The 17,492-nt window shown below is 55.6% G+C and overlaps 1 protein-coding gene across 1 annotated transcript in view; it reads right to left on the reverse strand.

Annotated features, from left to right (window-relative positions):
* Nucleotides 1-6: 6 nt before the first annotated feature.
* ARHGAP35 (Rho GTPase activating protein 35) overlaps nucleotides 7-17,492 on the reverse strand; it is a 149,119-nt gene continuing 131,633 nt past the window's right edge. Inside the window, exons 4-7 of the mRNA XM_023182249.3 lie at nucleotides 15,644-15,721; nucleotides 14,048-14,179; nucleotides 4,256-4,361; nucleotides 7-3,334 (exon numbers count right to left, since the gene is read on the reverse strand). Of these exons, the coding sequence (XP_023038017.1) occupies nucleotides 2,977-3,334; nucleotides 4,256-4,361; nucleotides 14,048-14,179; nucleotides 15,644-15,721 (674 nt within the window). The 3' untranslated portion in view covers nucleotides 7-2,976. The remainder of the gene's footprint in view (nucleotides 3,335-4,255; nucleotides 4,362-14,047; nucleotides 14,180-15,643; nucleotides 15,722-17,492) is intronic.

Below are 17,492 nucleotides of genomic sequence, written 5' to 3' on the forward strand. Positions count from 1 at the left end.
ACGGGGTTTCACCGGGTTAGCCAGGATGGTCTCGATCTCCTGACCTCGTGATCCGCCCGTCTCGGCCTCCCAAAGTGCTGGGATTACAGGCTGGAGCCACCGCGCCCGGCCTACAAGCCAAGAATTCTAACTGGATTCACGAGCCACGCCACCCAGCCTCGCGTCCTCCCTCCTCAGCCATCAGAGCCAGGATCAGTCTCTGGCTTTGCACCAAGGGCTGCTGTTCCCGCACACGGTGTCTGCACTCTCACTGGGTGGGGGTGGCTGCCCCATGTCCCCATTCTGGACAAGCCAATGCCCACCCGCCCAGTGCTGAGAGCTGCATGCGGGTCCCATGAGCACCCTCTGTGCAAGCACCTTCCAGAACTTAGAGCCCCGATGAAAGCAGGGGTGGGGACAGCACGGTTCCAACAATCCCCAAGGATGCTTCTCTGTCACTCCCACACAAGGGCCCAGTCTGCACGCTGCCCTGGCCGGATGCTGAAGCCTGGCCTGCCACGACTGGCCATGCCACTCAAACGACTGAGATGTCCTCTAGTCCCTCAGCCTGAAGCAGCAGACGAGAGGCTGAAGAGTTAGTGGAGGAAACAAGAGGAACCCTGGGGCTTCCTGTGCATGGGGGCTCCCTTCGGACATGAGCTGCCACAGTCCCTGCCTGCCCACCTTGGCTGACAGGGCGCTGCGTTGGGGGTGCCCCAGGCCTAGTTTCAGGTACTTCTGTGAGGAGAGGGGTAGAAAGCCCAGGTGCTCCTCATCGCCCCCTCCACACTCCCAGGGAAGTCACTGGCTGCACATACATCTGTGGAATCAGGGGCCGGGTGGCTTGGGACGTGGCTTTCGTGCTCACAAAAGAGGTGGCAGTGTTAGCTCAAGCAGTGAGGGTGACTGGGCTGCTTTTGCCTGCGTTCATACAGGGATGGCCCAGGCTACCACCATGCTTTCCCTCCACCCCCAATTCTGTGAGGTGCTGACCAGGTGAGCATGACCTTGAAAAGGGGGCGGGGTGAGTAAATGCGGCCGTTTCTTCATCTGGTGGGGCCCAGGACTGGGGGAGTTTGGGAACCTATCTGCCAACCTCAGCTAAAACGAAACACAGATGTCACCTTCCAGTCAACCCTGGGCCTACAGGGCCAGGCACAGCTCCGCCAGAAAAGACAAAACTTCATCATCCAACATTCACAGAAAACACGCCTGGACCTTGGGTTTGTTCTCCGATTTGTGTTCCTCAAGAGGCGGTAAAACTTGCAAGGGTACGTGAGTGTTTCCAAGCACCTTCGTTGGCCATTGAGAACTGGAGACAGTGAGCCAGCCGTCCCCAGAGGGGGCTTGGGAGACGAAGGGCCACTCCTGTCTCCAACCACTGCAGGTGGGCATGGGTGGGGCACTGCAGACGCCCGGGAGGTGTCCATCAGGCCACCTGGAATATACCACAGATCCTATTTCTTAAAGTGCAATGAGCCCCAAGGGCTGTCTGGTGTGGGGCCCTCTGCACCCCGCTAGCTCTCGCCTGGGGGGTGCCCAGTCTTCCTGGCTGCAGAGGCCATGGCCCAGCCACGCAAGTTTGCAGTGCTGGAGGGCAGAGGTGGGCAGGAGAAGAGCTTTTCCTGGAGCAGTGGCAAGGCTGGGCTAGGGTGGTGGTGGGTGATAGGCAGGCACGGCACCTCTGGGCTGGCAAGGACCAGGAAGGATGCCCCTTCGAGGGCACCAGCAGACTGCCATTCCTTCAAAGTGCCCCACCCCGCCCACATCCCCATGAACACTCCTGCTGGTGGCCTCCATGGCTGGGATGAAACGATTCCACTTCAACACCCCACACACCAACCCCAACCCCAAGTGCACCTGGCACCTTCCAGCAGTCCCCAACTCCCCAAGTGCCCACACACACACTCACACGTGCGCACACACACACCCCACACACACGCTCCAGTAGTGTTTCTATCGTAACGGACTGTGTTCTGGGGCAGCCCAGGTTCCGGCCTGCTCTGCCATCTCCCGGGCTCTCCCCACCAACGGCTCGAACCCTCTTCTTGGGAAAACGGGGAATCTGGCGACTAGACCTAAGTGGGTGAGTGGGACCCCAGGAGGCTCTCAGGCCATAGCTCCAGGCATCCTGGTTTTGCTGCCACAAAGACGAGGGTCAACTCCACCTGTGTGCCTCCCTCCCTCCCGGCAGAGGTGGGCACAGAGTGAAATCTTGAGGTCTGTAGTTTTCTTTCCGTGGTTTTTTCCTTTTTAATTATTGGAAGGGTTTTTCCATTTTTTCTCCTAGTGTTCCTTTGTTTGCAGGGAATGTCTCGGAAAGCCGGTGGAGTGGGATGGCGGGGTGAGGAGGGAAGTCCTGCACTGTCTGGGTCCAGGCACAAAGCTGTCCTCCGCTGCTCCGATCTGCAGGGCCAGCGCCCTCAGCAGGTACCTAGTGGTGGCAGAGCCGTGGCCTACACGTTCCCAAGGAGCCACCAGCGGGCTGCACGCTTACCTTGCGGGTGTGTGCAGATGGAAGGTGGGAAGAGACAGACCAGCGGGAAGTGTTCTCTTCGGGGGTTGCCAGCCCCGCCCTGAATCTCAGAGCATCCTCCTCCCTGGCCAGGGCACTGTCCCGACCACGGGCCCTGTACAAGCAGAGGGAGGCACCTGGAGGCTGGTGTGCGCAGCCAGGTGGGGTGGTGGTCCAGAGAACAGAGGGAGGGCACTGGGGCTGCTGCCTGCCTAGTTCAGTCCTCAAAGGGGTCCAAGTCAAAGGACAGGGCCCCATGGCTGCTGCCTGCAGCCAGCTCAGGTCTGCAGCGCTGGGCCCAGGGCACCTGGCAGCCTGGCCGATGGTACCATTGGCTGGTGCTCCCACTGAGGTCTTGAGAAGGTGATGGAGAGGGCCACTTGCCTCTGCCTCTGCCCCCAGTGGACTTGGTTTTGTTCAAGGCCAAATGCCACCCCGTCAGAGAGAGGACCGGTTCTCCTGTCGCCCCAGGTCTTGGTGGGTCACAGCGTGTGTTCGGCTTGAAGCTGGGAGGGAAGCAGTGGCTGCATTGGGGACTGGGGGGTGGGAGGAGGCGACTGTGGGGGCGACGGTTGACTTGTGACAGGCGTGGAAGTGAGGAAGGGGACGGTGGAAGCCACGGCGGAGGGGGAGCTGGGCCTGGCACCAGGGGGCTCGGTGATGGGCCGATTGTAGAAGAAGAAGGGGCACTGCTGAATGAAGAGTTCAATGATTGTCTGGTAGGTGCGCGTGGCTGTGAGGGCGTCCATGGTGCTGAAATCAGGTCTCATCAAGGTGGGCCAGAAGCAGATGGAGAGGTTCTCGCTGGTCATGAGATTCACCTTGTTGTTGTGGCTGACCCTGTGGGCGACACCAAACTCTATGGTCAGAACTGTGCTGACAGGGCCCGGCCTGGCCCTGGGCGCTCATGGTCTTCAGCACGCAGGCTGAGCCCCGCCTGCACACCCTCAGGCGGAGCAGAAAAGGCCACGTGTAGCTCTCTGTGCCCTGCCCTGCCCTGCCCGGGAGGCTGCGCCCTCAGTGTCCTCTCCCCTCCAGCCCAGTGCCTCCACATGGCCAACCTTGGAGAGGCTGCCTGGAGCCCTGAAAACCCCTGGGGGTGGACCGACCACCTCAGGGACTCGCTCTGCAGCCAGCCAAAGCAGTGGCAGTGCTCCAGCTGTGACGAGGGAGGGAGGCTGAGCGTCCTAAACCAGAGTGCCATCAGATGCCACTTGGCCAGCAGCCCTCCTCCACACACACGGAAGTTCAGGGAACAGCCACATGGCCTCCTGCCTGCAGCCTGTGCTCCATGCTGGAGGCTGGCTCTCTCCTGCAGCACACCTCTCGAGGTGCGATGTCCCGGTTCTCCCCAGCTGGGAACGTGAATGCTGAGAGAGGACTTTCAGGGGCTCTGAGGTGTTTTTGATTCAGGAGAAGATTTCTGGAACATCAGCACCAACCAGAAGATCTTCTCTCTCTGCCAGCTTTGGGGCGCAGGCCTACAAGAGGCCCCATGCCCGACAGAGCTAAGTGCACTGTCTGGTGTTGGGCAGGTTTGGGGCCACGTGGCCGCCCTCAGATAGGAGCAGGAGGGAGGCCTTAGGATGGGTGAGAAGCAGAGGCTCCAGGCGCTGAGCCCAGTGGGCACCACGGGAGGCTGGCCAGCACCCCTTCCAGGCCAGGGCCTGAGGCTGCTACTGGCAGCCTTGTTCTGCGATGCACTGACCCTGGCTGTCAATTTTCCAGAGGAAAAACCAACCAGAAGGCCCTGCGACTTACTTGTTTAAGTGAGAGATGACATACTTGAAGACTTCGTGGTTTTCTTTTGGAAATTTCTTTAATACCTCCTTAAGGGCATGCAACTTCTGCTCCCGGTCGTTGATTTCTGAGGAGAGAGAAAACCAAAGCCTTGCCTTTCATGGCCAAGGCTGGTGGCCACCCCAGGGTGTGCTCTGTGATGGGCCTTCTCTGAGGGCAGCCCAGGGCTTTTGGATGACACTAACGCCACTCTTTCCCCCAAAGCCTGTGCCCAAGGCTGGCACACCTGGCAGTGGCACTGGCCCAGGGGCCCGGCCCACCTCTGTGTCCCAGGCCCCCACTGAAGGGCGGCACTGTGTGCCTGGGGCTTCCTGGCCCCCACCACCCGAGATAGAACGATCTGGAGAGACTACGCCATAAAGAACACCATTCTTTGCTCATCCGGTTGCCCCTGGAGACAGGCATCCCTACGCAGAAAGCCTGCTTGCTTCCTGACCAGATGGAGATGGGCAGCCGCTGCCACCCACCCACGCCAACAGACCTTCGAGGGAGGGAGTCGGTCATGGGACCAAGGCTCTGTCCTTTCCCTAGAGACACAGGGACCCTCCGCACATCCCCACTGGAGGGGCTGATGGAAACAGTGGGGGAATTCTTATACACTTCACCAAAGGAACTATGCACCCCCTTTCCCCCCAATGCCCACACTTTGTCTATCACGGAATCCCAATGTCCTAGGGGAGGGAAAACAACTGCCTGGAATGCAGCTCGTAACCTGCGCCAGGCCCAGTTCCATGAGTCCCCACAATCGTGTGAGGCAGGAACTCGTCACCCCATTTTGAGGATGAGGTATCTGAGGTTAGAAGTTGCAGAGCTGGGACTGGCTGTGGGGCTTGAGCCGTGTCCACTGGGCTTGCCATCCCCGAGTGGGTGTGGCCCACCTTGGCTGGGAAGGGCATCCCGGGCTGGTGAGGCACAAATGTCCCAGAGCCCACCTGGAGCCCAGTTGGCTAAGACAGATTTCTCTGTGCAGGGAAAGACGTCCCCATGTTTCCTTCTTAGACTCCAGGGCACAGAAGAACCACAGGAGGGTCTCACGAAGGAGATGGCAGGTATTTCACAACTGGTGGCTGTGGGTGGGGGTGGTGAAGAGGGGGTCTATTATAACGCCGATGGTTGCTAATGGGCTTGGGGGTTCAGGCTCCTTTGAGATAGACGATGGTGCTGGATCGTCTCCCCCGGAGACACACGTGTACCATTCTGCTGATGAATCCGGGAGGGGTGCGGACTCCCTGAACCAGGTATTCTTTTCTTTTTCTTTTTCTTTTTGAGACGGAGTCTCGCTCTGTCACCCAGGCTGGAGTGCAGTGGCGCCATCTCGGCTCACTGCAAGCTCTACCTCCTGAGTTCACGCCATTCTCCTGCCTCAGCCTCCCGAGTAGCTGGGACTACAGGTGCTCGCTACCACACCTGGCTAATTTTTTGTATTTTTAGTAGAGAGGGGGTTTCACTGTGTTAGCCAGGATGGTCTCGATCTCCTGACCTCGTGATCCACCCACCTCGGCCTCCCAAAGTGCTGGGATTACAGGCGTGAGCCACCGCGCCCGGCCCTGAACCAGGTATTCTTTAGGAAACCCATGGCTTCCTAGTCACCTTTGCAGCAGGTGATGTGCCCAGAGGGTCAGAGTTGGGGGAGTTGCACAAGGACCCTGGTGAGAGTGAGACTTGGAAGAGCAGACAGAATCCCAAGGGCGGGCACGCTGAGCAGGGAGGAAGGTCCTGTGGTGGTCTGGAGTCCAGATCCTGACCCAGATGGCCCTGGGTACAAATCCAGCCTCTCGTGCCAACCGTGTCACCCTGGGCAAGTGACACCGTAGGGTCAGTCTCCTCATCTGTAAAAGGGGCTGTGGACAGTGCCTCCTTCATTCGGTGACACCCGGCAGTTAAATTCAGAGTTCACAGCCGGACAAAAAGTAAGGGCACCTGAGAGCCAGTCTACTTGCAGGAGCCTGCGGGAGGGAGGCTGCAGGGCTGGAAGGGACAGAGCTCCAGGAGCTCTCCCCGGCAGCCTAATGAGGACGAATGAAACCAGGCAAATCTGTGGCCTTGAGAGTGTAACTTGATGAGAGCAGTGTCTTGGTAACACCTGTCTATCAGAAATGACTAAAAAAGTCCTGGGAGCTAGTTATTGGGCTATGAGCAGCTTCATTTCTCTGAATCCAAGGTTTATTTTAAGGGTTCCACCTCAAGGGCACATTCTTTTCTTTTTCTTTTTTTCTTTTTTTGAGATGGAGTCTCGCTCTGTCCCCTAGGCTGGAGTGCAGTGGCGCGATCTCAGCTCACTGCAACCTCCACTTCCTGGGTTCAAGTGATTCTCCTGCCTCAGCCTCCCAAGTAGCTGGGATTACAGGTGCCCGCCACCATGCGTGGCTGATTTTTATATTTTTACTAGAGATAGGGTTTCATCATGTTGTCCAGGCTGGTCTGGAATTCCTGACCTCAGGTGATCTACCTGCCTTGGCCTCCCAAAATGCTAGGATTACAGGCGTAAGCCACCGCACCCGGCCATGGGCACACTCTTTTCCATGACCTTGAATCTTCAAACAGTTCATTGTCATGTTACAATACAATGTCTACATAAAAAAAGTAAACTGCTGTAGGGAGGACAGAAGACTGTATTAGAAAACACAAGCAGCATGTGTGTTGCGCAAACCTTCACTTAATAAAAGCGTCATGCCCCCTTCCAGCTGCTAGCTTGGCACAGGAGGACATAGGTCTCTCCGTAGGTGCCTGCACGACCCAAACACAGCTGTGTTTGTCTTAATTAAGCATCGAGTGGTAGCACCTTTACGTAAGAGCTGGGTCTCATCCCATCCTCTGGCTGGAGGCAGGAAACGGGGCTGGCAAAGCCTAGGTCTGCCAGGGACGCCTGCTCTCCTTCCTATCTGATGAGCAGCAATGAGGGTGGTTTTGTTTCTTCCTTAGGGGGTGGGGAGGGGCAGGGGTGGGAGTTACAGAGCCTGCTTTGATAATAATTTAGGGGCCAGGTGGGTGCGGTGGCTCACGCCTGTAATCCCAGCACTTTGGGAGGCTGAGGTGGGTGGATCACTTGAAGTCAGGGGTTTGAGACCAGCCTGGACAACATGGCAAAACCCCATCTCTACCAAAAATACAAAAATTAGCCAGGTGTGGTGGCGTGTGCCTATAATCCCAGCTATTTGGGAGGCTGAGGCAGAGGGATTGCTTGAACTTGGGAGGTGGAGGTTGCAGTGAGCTGAGATTACGTCACTGTGCTCCAGCCTGGGTGACAGAGCAAGACTCCATCTCAAAAAGAAAAAAAAAAAAAAAAATTTAGGGGCTGCCCCCTAAAATCCCAGCCTCCTTCTGCATGTGCACCTCAGCTGAATGCCTAGTGAGGGGTGGGTGGCCAGTCTCCTGGCATGCTCCCCTCCCCACTGGCTGCCTGGTCCAGGTGCTCCTGAGTACGGAGCAGTACTAGGAGCTCGCTGGGCAGAGGTCAAGGAAGGCGAGAGGCCCTTCTGCTCAAGTCTGGGCCACACTAAAAACAAGGCCGACCTTGTCAACATCCTTTGACTCAGCCCCATTCACCTCTTTCCTTAAGCAAAGCTTACCCTCACCCCTCTAGGCTCCGGCTGCAGCCTCTTCACATGGCAAAGGCACCAGCAGCTGCTCAGGTTTGGGTGCTGCCCGAGTGCTAGCAGGACAGCTTCACAGTGCTCTTCGCGTGGCCCTGACCACAGACCTGAGTGGAAGGTGGGGTTGGGTGTTACCCATATGGTGGCTGAGGAACCCACTCCAGAGGCAAAGAGAGGGTCACAAGGCTGGTGATGTCAAAGGTGGATGGGACCTAGGCCTGTCCCCCAGCTCAGCCCATCTGCTCTGGGTCCTCTCCTCCCTGCAGGCAGCAGAGTCCTCTCTGACTGCAGTAATCCTCTGACAGGAAAGGGGATGGGGCGCCCTCTAGGGTGCTGGCTTCACCAGCTAGGACACTTTTTATTTTTTTGAGATGGAGTCTCGCTGTATTGCCCAGCTGGAGCGTGGTGGCGCGATCTCGGCTCACTGCAACCTCCACCTCCCAGGTTCAAGTGATTCTCCTGCCTCAGCCTCCTGAGTAGCTGGAATTACAGGCATGGCTAATTTTTGCATTTTTAGTAGAGAACCCCTCCCAGGTTTAAGCAATTCTCCTGCCTCAGCCTCCTGAGTAGCTGGGATTACAGGTCCAGCTAATTTTTGTATTTTTAGTAGAGATGAGGTTTCACCATGTTGGTCAGGCTGGTCTCGAACTCCTGACCTCCAGATCCGCCCGCCTTGGCCTCCCAAAGTGCTGGGATTACAGGCATGAGCCACCGTACCCGGCTTCATACATTTTTCCTATACCCACTCTCCCCTGACCCAGGACTGGGGGGGGGGCACCAGCAGTGTCTGTGCCCTGTGTGGCATTTTCAGCTGCCTTGGTCCGAACCAGGCACAGGTCCCTCAACAGTCCTCAGCGAGGGAGGAGGCGACTCTGAGCCAGAGGCAGGTGAGCATGAGAGGGACTGGGCTGAGCACATGGGGATGGGTGAGGCTGTCGGTGACAGCACCCCATTCTTGCCTCGCCAGACAATGCGAATTATTTCATTCTCGGATTTGGGAGGCCTTTCCTGCTTGGGTCATTTGTTTATCCTCAGTGTGTGGGAGAAGCAGATGTTTACGGGGGCCTGCCCCTGCCTGGGTACTATTTTACACGCTGGGGATGCAGTAGGGAACAAAAACCAAATTCCCTGCTGCTTACGGTCTAGTGGAAAGAGGGGAAAGGACCCAGAGGGTCCCTCTCTAGTCCAGGAGCTTTGGGCTGGCTCCTCGAGGCCTTCTTGGCCCGGCCCCAGTCTCCCCTCCTGACCACCATCCTCATCCCTGGTGAGTTCACGGCGCCTCTGGCTGGCTGCTACTTGCTGAGCACGGTGCTGACTGGGCTGTCCGGCTCCAACCTGGGCCTGGGTGTGGTCAAGCACAGACTCTGGCAGCTCCAAGCCAGAGGCCTGGGGAACAAGCTGGTGGCCAAGAGCCAGCCCAGCCCGTGCACCCCGGACACCTTCTGCCCCATGGTGCTGCTGCAGGCTGGGGCCACAGTCTGTGTGGACCTGGTCACAGGGCAGCAGCACACTCAGGGGAGCCGCTCACCATCTTCAGTAGAACCTTGCTTTACAGGGACCTGCAGCTTCAACAGGTGGGCCGGCCTGCCCAGCCAGGTGTCTACACTGGCCAAAGAAACAGCAGGGGCAATAGGCTCCCTGGGGTCCCTGCTGGGACAGGGCCGTCAGGGCACCCAGCCCTGGGTGAGCTGCTGCAACCCGGACCCACCATGGTACAGGTGCCCAGGGTGGCTTCTCCCCACACCTGGCATGTGCTGGTTTGTGGACTCTCAGGTCCACTCGTCCAGACTTTTGGTATGACCTCCACCCCCTTCAGAGTCCCCTCAGGACCCAGACTGTGGAGGGCCCGATCCTCACATCCTTTACTCCCTCAGCCTACCCTTCGGGAGTCAAGACACTTAGTTTTTTCTAACAACAACAACAAGAACCCATCCTGCTCCAGTGTGTGGTCAGTGGTAGACAGGAGTCCAGGGGTGTGGGCCGGGAGAGACGGTGGCCTATGGAGGAGACCCCAGCCTCCACACTGCGCTCACCCCTTCGCTTGGCTCGGCTCCAGGTGGCTCTGCTCTTGCTCAGGGGGTGTGGGCTGGGAGCTGCACCTCTTGATGGGACATCATACTTTTGAACTTAGGGGCTAGTCGCCTGAGACGGCAAGAAACATCTAGGGGACGCATTTTTGGGCCAGTTGAACCAAGACAGCCTGGACACGGACCCAGCAATTTAATAAAATAGGGACCCCAAGAACTCAGGAGGAAGGGGAGGGGACAGCCAGAGGGCACAGGGACCTTACTGAATAGCTTCCCATACCTCTTACAGCACAGCCACACCAGAACTCACAAAGCCAGAATACTGGTCCAAGGTCAAACAAATTGGCGGCAGAGACCCCGTTCCCAAAGAACACTCCTGCCCTGGCTGTGCTGCGCCACTGCCATCACTGGCACCCAGGCTGCCAACCAAGCTCTAGGCTTGGGTCTGCTGCTGCCAGCTCAGTGCCTGGAGGAAAGTCCCTGCTGGCCACCGCTGACCATCTGTACGCCTGCATCACCAGGAAAGGGAAAGCCCAGCTCAGGGTCACAGTCCTTCAGTGATCACGCAGGCTCGTCCGGTGTCGGCTCTCCCCGTCCCAGGTGGTAAACAACTCCAAGGTCAAGACCTCACTCTACAGGGCCCAGGATGGGGAATCCAGGCTGTCCTTCCCCTAGAGACATGGCTTTGCAATCACCTGTTGAATGTCCTGTCCCACTAGACTGAGCTGGGGGCCGAATATGTGTGTGCCCACTGCCATCTGTCTCTGTCCACACAGGGCCTGGCTATCTGTGAAATTAATGACCCCGTGCGTGGGTGTGAGAAGCACCCCCGTGCCCTCGGGCAGCTATCTGGACAGATCAAAGGAAGGCAGGATCCCAGAACCAGCAACGTCCAAGGCAGCTGGTGAACAAGAGCCCAGAGAGCAGCAGGGCCGTCTCCTGGTAACCTAGGCTGCACTGTTATCTCCAGCCCCAACGGTCTCATCTGTCAAAAGGAAAGGCTGAGACAATGAGCCGGCATCCTGAACCATGTTCGGGTCACACATCCCCTTCAACAATCTGACCAAAACGACTGGTCTCTCCTTAAATTAAAAAGACTGAATTTTACGAGCTATTACAGGGAGTTAGTGGGGACCCTGGAGCCACAGGTCCTTTGGTCCAGACCCTCTGGCTTGACATGGAGCCAGCTCTAGCACCCCTTCCAGCACAAAAGCCATAGGGCAGGGCCTGTGGACACCAGCTGGATGGAGTCAACTCAAGATAGGCAGTGGGGAGGGAGTCACCAGAGACAGGGGAGACACCAGGCAAGAGCGACTCCTGAAGGCGGGGGTGGGCTACAGGGAGGAGACAAGACAGGCAGGGCAAACCTCTTCCTCTGCCTCCTGAAACCCTGGCCCATCTCCCCTGCGAAGCCCTCTTCCTCGCTGGGGTTTGTGCACTTCAAGCTCAGCTTTGCTCTGCCTTCAGAGAACTTCACTTGCACCCATGGAGGCAGGCACTCAAGCCCCGGCTTGTCACTCCCTAGCGGTGTGACCCTAGGCAGGCTGCATCACCTCTGAGAAGCTGTTTCCTCCTCTGTAAAATGGAGATGTATTATAATACCATCTTCCTCAAAGGAAGATCAGCGATGGGAATCAAATGCCTTGTGGAGAGCTGGGCCAAGCCTAGGCAGACACACAGGCCATGGGCGGTGCGGTTGCTGCTGCTGTTCATTTCTGAATCTCCCACGCATCACCTTGAGTGTGGTAGGAAAATAACTGGCAAATAATCACAAACGTCTCTATTTTATGGGTACATTTTCAGCAGTGTTCAATATTGTGAAATTCTGGAGCTAACAAAACCATTTGCTAGTGACCTTGATACTTGTTGTGATGGGATTTGAAACTGGTTCCAAGGCCTGAACATATAGAGACACAATTGCTCTCAGGGATTAAGTAGAAAGAGCTGGTCAAGTTGATGTAGCCATGGAAACCCCAGCCAGTCTGGGAAGAGCTACTTTGGGGCATGATCATCTTTTTTCCATAATATCCCTTAACACTACTAACTTTTACACTGCCTGGTATCTGTGGCTCAGTTGAACCTGGCCCTGTAACATCCACAGCCTAGCTTTTCAGTCAACTGCTCTGGCCCAGAGAGGTGCCATGTCAGCAAGATCTTCTCCTCTCCCATCCGCTTCAGTCAGGTTCAAGACAACGGAGCCCCTGCTGAGTACCGTGGGGGTACAGGAAACACACAATGGGAAGAGGAAGCGGGAAACCTCCACCCTTTCCCAGGCTGCTGCAGTAGCAGCGGCAAGCAGCCACCTCCTGAGCAGTGGAAGCTGGGTGGAAGCTGCTGTGGGAAGGGCAGCTGATTCCCTATCAATAGCACCTCCCGTTCCTGCTGGCCCCCCAACCCTACACAAAAAGATGCTGTGTCAGCAGTTCCCTCAGAAACAATGGGGTTCTGCCGGGTGGCAGGATTCCACGCACCTCTAGATGGCGCCAAGTCAAGACAAATGCAGACAGGAATTCCCAGCTTCCAGCAAACTGGGTATCAGTCCATGCCTTCCTCTTTTCCTAACTTCCACTGTGAGACAAGCTTCCGTGGAAAGAAAGCTGGCTCCAGAATAGAGATTTCCCATGCGACTTCACATCTGTGCCTGCCTGGAGCCTCCTGGAGAAGTGACTGCTGGGAAAGCCTCTATCTTCCGACAGCGGGATTGGGGAGAAGCCGGCAACTGTCCCCACCCACTAACTGCTCTGGAGAAACCCTGACTCCTGTCTTCAGAAGGCAGGCTACTCTCTGACCGTCCCAGGAGTACCATGCTCTCCTGCCCCATCCCTGTGGGCTTAGCTAGGTTAGGAGCTGTGAACAATTCCAGTCAGCTAAGAGAGTGTGGACAGAATGAGGTGAAAGTGGCATCCAGACTGTGAAAACAGACACCACAGGAAGTGCAGACCCTGGAAGGGTGACCTTGGAGGTCCCACAGCCCTGTCACTGTTGAGGTTCTGACAGTTCAGGGGTGGGCTTCCTCCACACCTATCTCCCTTAGATGCTACTTAGAGTCAGTGACCCGGGACTCGGGGTCACACTGATCCATCACCTCCCTTAAATTTCTGCTTATACCATCAGCCTTGTGAGTAAATGAGGCTTGTTTAAAGCTCCCTCTTTAGAGTTGGGCACTGACATGATGAGACCAATGTCCTGCCCCTGAGGAACACATCTGCTTTCCTCTTCCCCACCCTCTGGTCGCTGGATCACGGGGTGGCTGTCATCTCTGGGAAGCTGGCAGAGACACCCCCTTCTGCAGCTGCACAGCAAGGGCTGCTGCTGGGTCTTGGCCTGCCAGAGGCACAAAGCAGGAAGGCTGCTGATGACTTAAAAGGTAGTGAGGGCCACATGGTGGGACGCTCTGAGAGGTCAGGCATCCTCTGTGGTACTACACAAAGTCCAGGGAAAGGCTGGCCAGTGAGAAGGCTCGCCCATCTGGACAAACACCTCTAGAGAGAGGCGGGCTGGGGCAGGAACAGCTGATGAGGCAGGGTGGCACGGCACACAGGATACCATTAAAACCAGAGGTGCTCATTTGCTACAGCATCAAATGATCACTTGGCCACTGGAGTTATCTCTTTCCCTCCAGAGGCCGGCTGCCTAAGAGGCTGTAGGACCCTAGACGCATGTTAACTTCATTACATGAGAGGTGGGAGAAGACAGGTAAGAAGAGGGGAAAGGAAAATAAGACCTACTATTAAATAGGCTGTTCACAGCCTCACTTCTAGGCCTTTCCGAACTGAATCTCATCTGCAGGAGTAGCGCTAGTAACAACAGCAGGACACTAAGGGGCAGGGAAGGTTAAGTTGGCTGCAAGCAAAGGAGCCAAGTCTGACACCGAAACCATGCTCGTTTAACTAATGAGAGTATGAGGGAAACCTGCAACTCTCTTGGTGCAACCCCCAGATAAGCACCTAAGGTCTACAAGGGCAAGAGCCCGATTTGCAAGTCCCATTGTTGTCATCTGGTTAATTCCCTTGCCTGCTGTCCTTCAAACGTCAGCTCTAAGAGCCAGCATCCATTCTGAGGGCAGGACCTATTCTTCCAGTGCTGAGCCCTTTCTCCCTCAATCCACCCAACACTGGGCTGCTGGTACTCACTGTGTGCCTCCACCAAGTCGATCTGCATGTTGTACGGGACCAGGGGGTCAGGCAGTTCTGAGAAAAAGCTCTTCATGGCACCGGCCACGGTATTCACTGTAAAGTCTTTCTCTGCCAGGTCCAGGTTATGGTCTGAAAGGAAGTCAGGAGAGTGAGGCCAAACCATTCCAAGCCAGGCAGAAGCATCAGGACAACTCGGGGCTCGGGAGAGGCTAGAGAAACCTTAAGGAGCCAGGGACGGCCTCAGGACTGACCGGGATTGGAGGGGTGGGACCTGTGGGAGTGCTAAGTCGAGTTCTGAGGTTCAGGCATGGGCTGGCCCCAGCACCTCTTTCCGAGACTGCTGAACTGCCTCCTCCACCACCCTCAGGGCAGGGATGCCGGTTTTCAGTGCTGGGAGCTTGCCCTCATCTGGCTTTGATATGCTGTTACCTCTTCCTCACTCCTTTCCCATCACAGAAGAAGGAGGCGGCTTTCCATAAGGGTGGCTCACTTTCCAGGTAGGTCACAAAGATGTTAGCAACCACTGTGACTGCCGCCTCCATCCTTGTCCCCTATGGTGGGAGGGCAAATAGGCTCATTTTTTCTCTCTCTGGCCCTTCCCAGCCACCAGCACCACTGACCCATCTCTTGTTTTCCTTCTCATTGCATACATACTTCAGTGCATTCCTGATGACGAAGAAATCTCTACGGATGGACAGTACCAGGTTCCATTGTGGGGGAGGTAAGCTGGTACAGGATCTCCCATATATACAAATGCATCCCACACTGGGGGCTCTCCCGTCACTTTGGCCTTGTGTCTCCTAACCCACAGATTAGCAGGCGTCTCCCTCTTGTGTGGTGCCCTCTGCCCGCTGCGGCCAGCTGAGCCCAACTGTGGTGCTGCAAGGTGCAAGGGCTGCCCGCCTGGGGAGTGGGTGTGGTGTCTGCTCTGGGTTGTGCCTCCTGCCCTGGCTGCTGACAGATGGGAATGTGCCCTGCTCTGGTGCTTTTGCTTCTGGCACTGGGGGACGTGGTTTCTCATCCCACAGTGTGGTCAATTCCAAGAGGTAGAGTTTAGCTGCCTGACTTTAGGCCTCTTGAAGCTGGCTTGGCTTAGGAGAAGAGAGTCCCTGCCAAGAACTATGTAACTTGGGTCTGTGTCCCAAGGGCTCAGCTCCTCACACGATAGTCCCTCGCTTTCTCTGGTGCTGGGATTTTGTGGGGAGGACAGATCTGAGGTCCTGGCAAATCAGGATCACATCTCAACCCGACTTGTATATCACATGCCTGCAACTAGCTCTGCATGGCCAAACAGGCAAAACTCTTCATTGTGGTGAGGGAGGCGTGTGCCCGGGTGACCTGGAAGAGCATCTGTGAGTGGCGGTGTGGGGAGTGGCCTACATAATCCAGCTTTGGCAGGGAGGGTTCACTGACAGGACCCAGTCCACTCCTCCCCACTGCGGCCATACATGGTCTGTTTCTCAGTTTCAGCACCTTGTGACTTTGGGTCTGTGCTGGCAGGAGTGCCCCGAGACCCCACAGACCGTTCACCAAGGCAGCTGTGTTTGCCATGACCAGCTCTGGCCTCGGACACCTGGCCAGGCTGCGCCTTACCTTGATCAAACTGTCTCTGCAGACTCTCCATCTCTGACTTGTTCCCGCTGACCCGGTAGATGCCTTCCGTGCTCAGTCCTGAGGAGAAACAGGCACGGTCTTAGGAGTAGGAACTGGAGAGCAGAGAACGAGGAGGGCTGGGCTCGAAGACAAAAGGAGAGAGCCAGGGAAAGTCCATGAGGTGCCCACCACAAGAGAGGAGCAGGCCTCAGCACACTCTTGTTTGATTTTTCTAGATGCTTCAACGCATCTGCTCTCCATTTTCTTTTTCACTTAAAAATTTTAAAGTATTTGTTTTTTGGTAAAAATGGAAAGACTGTAGAAGCACAGCAGTTAAAGATAACTTCTGTTCATATTTTGATGTATACTCTTGAGTTTTTCATTTTCATTTAAAAAATAGAGGTAACATATATTTTAACCCATCATTTTCACTTGCAAAGTGTGTTGTGGCCAGGCGTGGTGGCTCACGCCTGTAATCCCAGCACTTTGGGAGGCCGAGGTGGATGGATCACGAGGTCAGGAGATCAAGACCATTCTGGCTAACATGGTGAAACCCTGTCTCTACTAAAAATACAAAAAATTAGCTGGGCATGGTGGTGGCCGCCTGTAGTCCCTGCTACTCAGGAGGCTGAGGCAGGAGAATGGCGTGAACCCAGGAAGAGGAGCTTGTAGTGAGCAGAGATTGCACTCCAGCCTGGGCGACAGAACGAGACTCCGTTTCAAACAAAACAAAACAAACAACAAACAACAAACAAAACAAACAAAAAAACAAAGTGTGTTGTGAACTTATTCTAATCACTTCAAGTTCTTATTCTTTTACATGATTTTAAAGACACCAAAGTATATGATCACTGTAAGAATACTTGTGCTGTTAATCATACAGGGTTGGCTGGGTGCTGTGGCTCATGCCTGTAATCCCAGCACTTTGGGAAGCTGAGGCAGAAGGATCACTTAAGGTCAGGAGTTCAAGGCCAGCGTGGCCAACATAGTGAAACCCCGTCTCTACTAAAAATACAAAATTAGCAGGCTGGGCGCGGTGGCTCACGCCTGTAATCCCAGCACTTTGGGAGGCTGAGGCGGGCAGAACATGAGGTCAGGAGATCGAGACCATCCTGGCTAACACGGTGAAACCCCGTCTCTACTAAAAATACAAAAAATTAGCCAGGCAAGGTGGCGGGTGCCTGTAGTCCCAGCTACTTGGGAGGCTGAGGCAGGAGAATGGCGTGAACCCGGGAGGAAGAGCTTGCAGTGAGCCAAGATCACGCCACTGCACTCCAGCCTGGGCGACTGAGTGAATCTCCTTTCAGAAACCAAAAAAAAAAAAAAAAAAAAAATTAGCTGGAAGTGGTGGTGCACACCTGTAATCTCAGCTACTTGGGAGGCTGAGGTAGGAGAATCTCTTGAACCTGGGAAGCGGAGGTTGCAGTGGGCTGAGATCGCATCACTGCACTCCAGCCTGGGTAACAACAGGTAAGACTGTGTCTCGAAAAAAAAAAAAAGAAAAGAAAAGAAAAAAAAAAGTGATACAGGGTTTTCTAAGTTTTTACTGCTAGAAAATTAACTCGCACTGGGTGTGGTGGCTCACACCTGTAATCCCAGCACTTTGGGAGGTCAAGGAGGGTGGATCGCCTGAGGTCAGGAGTTCAACACTAGCCTGACCAACATGGGGAAACCCTGTCTCTACTAAAAATACAAAATTAGCAGGGTGTGGTGGCACATGCCTGTAATCCCAGCTTCTCGGGAGGCTGAGGCAGGAGAATTGCTTGAACCCAGGAGGTGGAGGTTGTGGTGAGCCGAGATCGTGCCATTGCACATTGTATGCCAGCCTGGGCAACAAGAGCGAAACTCT

The sequence above is a fragment of the Piliocolobus tephrosceles genome, chromosome 21 (assembly GCF_002776525.5).
Source record: "Piliocolobus tephrosceles isolate RC106 chromosome 21, ASM277652v3, whole genome shotgun sequence".
NCBI classification, from domain to species: domain Eukaryota; kingdom Metazoa; phylum Chordata; class Mammalia; order Primates; family Cercopithecidae; genus Piliocolobus; species Piliocolobus tephrosceles.